This window comes from Glycine soja, chromosome 8 (assembly GCF_004193775.1).
Source record: "Glycine soja cultivar W05 chromosome 8, ASM419377v2, whole genome shotgun sequence".
In the NCBI taxonomy this organism is placed as follows: Eukaryota; Viridiplantae; Streptophyta; class Magnoliopsida; order Fabales; family Fabaceae; genus Glycine; species Glycine soja.
Window position 1 is genome coordinate 31,708,427 of NC_041009.1, and position 5,491 is coordinate 31,713,917.

At 33.7% G+C, this 5,491-nt stretch overlaps 1 protein-coding gene across 1 annotated transcript; it reads right to left on the minus strand.

Moving 5' to 3' along the window:
• Positions 1 to 3,876: 3,876 nt before the first annotated feature.
• On the minus strand, positions 3,877 to 4,434 carry LOC114424090. The gene is made up of 2 exons (XM_028390956.1): positions 4,324 to 4,434; positions 3,877 to 4,173 (listed from the first exon to the last, which is right to left on the minus strand). Exons 1-2 carry the CDS (start codon positions 4,432 to 4,434, stop codon positions 3,877 to 3,879), a joined length of 408 nt encoding a protein of 135 aa, XP_028246757.1.
• Positions 4,435 to 5,491: the final 1,057 nt, after the last annotated feature.

A 5,491-nucleotide genomic window follows, 5' to 3' on the forward strand; every position in this document is an offset into this window, starting at 1 on the left:
AGTCAGTTAACCAGAAGCAAGAGATAAGAAATTTCAATGCCACGGGGCATATGTTTGGCTATCCTGGCTACGAGACATTTATCGTAGCAAATGTGACGCAAGATAGTGGACCATAGCAGCTCAAGCATATCTTTTGCATCTAGTAGGTTGCACACTCTTTGCTAACAAGAGTGCCACACATATGCATGTGGTATGCTTGGATGCATTTCGTGACCTCAGCCAAACTGGAAGCCACTCAAGGGGAGCGGCTGCACTGGTCTATATGTATGAGAATTTGAATGATGCGTCAAAGAGAACCGCTAGACAACTTGCAGGATATATCACACTTTTATAGGTATTTATAATTTATTTTAAATTTAATTATTATTTTTGTATTTTATATTGAGTATTGTTTTGATTTTTTTTGTTTTTTTAAATATGTGCAGTGTTGGATCTATGAGCATTTCCGTACTGTTGCTTCTTATATTACTGATGAAGATTATCATGTAAGGAAACCACGTACTTATCGTTGGAAGTCTGAAAAGGCATTACTAGTGTTGACATATCGTAAGGGGTTGGATAGATTGACGTCCGATGATGTGTGATGGATTCCTTATGGTGACCATTATGCATTCAGAGAATTTGAGTTGATCTCATTATTTTGCAGACAAATTAGATGGGGTCCATCTATTGTCACACACCGACTAGAGAGGGTTGTTCGACAATTTGGTTATGTGCAAACCATTCCTCCATGCTCTGCTGCCCCATTTTTATCTATAAAGGACATTGACGATAAATGGATGCATTTCTCTGAATTCCTTGCACCGGTGGGTCAGATTTGTGTTGCTCTTGGACAATGTGCATCAGACTACATGGAGTGGTTCTACATGATATTATTGAACTAGATGCTCCTCAGCAACCGGTCGCCGCAGTGGCTATGCCAGAACCACCTGCACCTACACCTGCCGATATAGACATGCCTCACCATGCAGTGGTATAATATATTTTGAATTCTCACTATTATTCATTTTATGTGTCATGTATTAAATGTTTACTTTTTACCTTGTTGTCAATGTCGTAGGAGGTTTGCCATGCAATAGCATAAAGGTTGGAACGCTTGATCAACATGAGGGTAGTTATTGCTAGAACTGAAGCATACACTATGACCGAGGAGTGCTTAAGGATTGCCAGGGGTCTGACTGCGCAAGGATTGTATATGTTTGGTCAAGATGAAGGCGGCGTACGCATGAAGATTTTTAGGATTTTTTAAGTTTTACAAGAATTATGTATGCATTATGAGTGAACAATATTTATTATTTAGTGTTATTTTGTTATTTATTTATTTTTGTTTAATAAGTATGTGAATATTAAATTATTGACCTAACTTGATTATGTTAAAACCTAAACCAAATTAATTAATCCATAAACCCTAAAAAAATAATTTGTCAACACTAAAACCCTAAACATTAATCCAATTTAATTAACCAAATAACCCTAAATAAAAACACTAAAACATAAAAATACCTGTTACAAATCAACAAAATGTGTTGTCAACGTCATCAAATTTATATACTGTTGCATTCTACTAATATATGGAGTAGGTCACTACTTTGCTTGATAATGACAATGTGTAGACCATAACAAAACTGCTGACGGTAAGGGACAATCATATCTTAAAAATACCTGTTACATAGGGACATACACATTCAAATTATCATAACACATTTAATTACATAAATTATACAAACAGGATGATCATGATTTTACCTGAACAAAATGATTGTCATACACATGACCGATACATATAACGCAATGTATAGAACAATCTCTTGGTGGTTGACTTCTAAGAGGAAAAAAATCATGCTTTGTTGGAGAGAAAGAGAAACAAGGATGACATTATACCTTGATGCAATCACATATCCCATGTCGGTTATATCATCCACTTATCCATGGTAACCTGCATGTAACAATTTTAGTTATATTTATTTAAGGAAAAAATAATCCATGAAAACGTAACAAAAAACTTATATACCATGGATAATCCATCAACAAGTAGCAATCGCTTTAATTCCTCAAACCTATCTATGTCACCAAGCAGGTTGATATACTCATCAAACCATTTTGCAAGTTCTTTAAGCAAACGGTTACAAACTAAAGATCATGAATCTTCACTCATACTTAATAAGGCAACAATTGCACGATATCCACAGTTACCATCAGGTTTGACATCGACAATGTTTTCAATAAAATCATGAATGTGTGGATGAAATTGATCAAACATCGACATGTTCCTTCTTGGTTTTGACTGTTTAGATGATGATGCACTATATTTGACTAAAAAATTACTATTTTGCACAGAATGTAATGCATCAACATACTCCCAATAAGATGGATCACGCTTTGTTGATCTTTGATGTTTGGTCATTGGTTTCTTTTGAGCACCTTTTGTTTTAACCTTTTCTGGAGGAGTACACATAGAGTTTAGAGTAGGGTAGGAAATTTCCCGAAGTTTACTCTTTAGAGTAACTTTGCCACAAACATCAAGCTCTTCAAACTACTTGGATATGGTTTCCATCTCTTCGGTTATGCTAACTTTGGGCTCAGATAAGCCTTGGTTTGAAAACTTAGCCTCCGCCAAAACATATGGATTACGTCAAGTGGTTAGCTACCGACAACATATCTAGCTAACTCACATGCAAAAGGAACACTGTAAGTAGTTCTAATTACACATTCACAATGAGAGCTGTTAATACTAGCATAACTTACACGCTCAAACTCAGCAACAATTTGGTTTAAAGCATACCTTGATACCATGCCAAGTATTTCTTGTATAAGGTAACTTTAAAAACATGTCCAACCACATGTGTACTTGTCTCAAAAGATGCCTTAATTTCAGTGTGTTGTAGCGTGATCATGATGTTAATGGTTTCCCAAACACTACATAGGTCTCCAAGACTATTCTATAGTAATCTCTTTAAGGCCCAATGAGCAGACTCATTATCCATTAGACCCTAAGCCCTAACACCAAAATATATTTACAATTTTCATACCTATTAGTTATTGTGTTTCCTAAATGCATCACCTTATTCGTCCAGGCTATAATAAATCTTTCTTTAGAGGGAACCAACCATGTTTGCTTTACATAGTCAACAAACATTGGCCATGGTGAGCAAGCAATTTCAAACTTCATAAGGTAGTCATTGAACTCTTGCTCAGAAGGACAATCCACCAAACTTCCCCAGGCTTCCATGACATAATCCCATGCATTTTTTGAGCAACAAGGGTTTTACATTTTTCCTTCACATTCTTATCAATGTGAAACCGACACAACAAATTGGTAGACTTAGGGAAAATAGTTTTCACTACATTTATCAATGCTAGATCTCTGTTAGTAACAATAACTCCAGGGAATGCATCACATCTCAGAAAAATACTTCGAAATTGTTCTAGAGCCTAAACAACATTATTTAGATGTTCTCCCTCCAAATAGGCAAAAGCAACAAAAAATGTCATCCTTGTTGGTGTCACATCAACAATGTCAAGTAACAACAACCTGTACCTGTTTGTTTTGTAGGTACTATCTATGAGAAATACCAAATTACATGCATTGGATAATTTGACTGCATCAGGATGACTCCAAAATATATCACATACAACATCTTTATCCTTGAATCTATGCTAATGAATGTAATGATCCCATTCAAGAAGCTTCACTAGTTGTTGCATTTCATTATTACTGCCTCTTATGGAAGAACGATATGGATATCTTGCATTGTATACTTGCTTGATTGTTGTATAATTGTTGCCATTACACTCCTTCAATGTTAGAAGAATATTTCTTGGTTTTACCAATGACTTTGTCATATCACCAATAATATTTTTCTCATCCTTAGTCAGTCAACCAACATATGGATGTCCAACTATTGACTTAGCCAATGCATGATTGTGATTCCCACATATTAACTTCACCATCCATCCTTCACCTCCCACCACTAGTTTCGCTCGCAACTTAAATGGACAACCATATTTTCTATTGCCAGTAACTTTTCGTACTAAATCTTTCTTCCTGGACCTATATTGTTCACTCCTTTCACAACCAATTAAAACAAATGAGGTCCTTCCTCCAATTTCAGTATTTGTGTCTGACCTCATAATCACCCCCACAAAACCAATATCATACACAACAGATCGAGCCTAATCAAAACACATCATGGGTAGCAAACACCTACAATGAAATTGATACATGTTTAGTATTCAAGGGACATTGATTTACTTTAACAAAAAAAATCATATTAACACCTAAGAAGTATTGAAGGCACCAAAACAATCAACATGTTGATGCACACTAGGCTCCTCTCCATTTTCTTCATTCACACCAGGTTCCTCTTTATTTTCTTCATTCATATCAACTTCTTCAGACATTATGTTGTCATACATCCGCTGATCTTCATCCATCTTAACAAAACATCGAAAAAAAATTCAATGACAAACAAACGACCCTTAACGACACCATACATACACTAGCACACAATTTTTTTAAATTTTTTTACTACATTTAATAATATAATACATTGTATAATCATTTTTTGACTTCCACAAAGTAGTTAACTTAATAATATTTACACAAATATTATAAATGTTTAAATACTTATCGAGTATTAGCTACCAAAAAAATTATCAACTCTTTTAGGAACTTAACTTTTAGTCATTGCTACAAAAAAATATACATAAATAATTACCTACAAATTTAGTTATAAATATCAAATCTTTTTATTACAAATTATATTGCAATAAATTACTTACGAAAGTGTTGCTAATATTTTTGTAGTTAATTGTAATTCATAAAATTATAAGACTAAAAAAGAAAATTTAAAATAAAGACTAAAATAAAATAAAAGTCTAAATTATTTTAAAATGAATACCACTTTCAAACTATAAAAACTAAAAGGTACGAATTATGAAACTATATGTATTTAAAAATATTTTAAATAATAAAACTAATTATATTACAAAAAACAATAAAACAATTTTTTTTTAAAATTAAAAAAAAGTTCTTACAGATTACCAATCCGTAAGAACCGTACGGATTGCCAATCTATAAGAAACATACGGATTGACAATCTCTATGTTTCTTAAGGATTGGTAATCTGTAAGTTATATAAAACTTACAGATTATCAATCCGTAAATTTTATATAACTTATGAATTATCAATCCGTAAGTTTTATATGAAAGGCAAACTGGATCGAAGTTATAGTACCTTACCTCCACCATTAACAGCCACACCAACCACCACTTACCAACGAACCACCGTAACCAATGCACCTTGACCAAAACAGACACAATAACGAAGGACCACCTCTCTCGAGAATGAATGAATGCAAAGAAGAAAGCAAAAAAATTAATGGTGTGTGAAGAAGGCAAAAGGAAGAAGAAGTTACCAGGGGTATTTTCATAATTTAAAAAAATTGTTGGATGCACAAGAAGAATGGTGGGTGCACTTGACTTCCATTG

Bases quoted from the DNA above. Each gene is read 5' to 3' on its own strand.
- LOC114424090 (XM_028390956.1), bottom strand. From the start codon at position 4,434: ATGGATGAAGATCAGCGGATGTATGACAACATAATGTCTGAAGAAGTT. The intron at 4,174-4,323 runs GTGCATCAACAT...TGTTTTGATTAG, and splicing joins AAAATGGAGAGGAGCCTAGT to GCTCGATCTGTTGTGTATGA.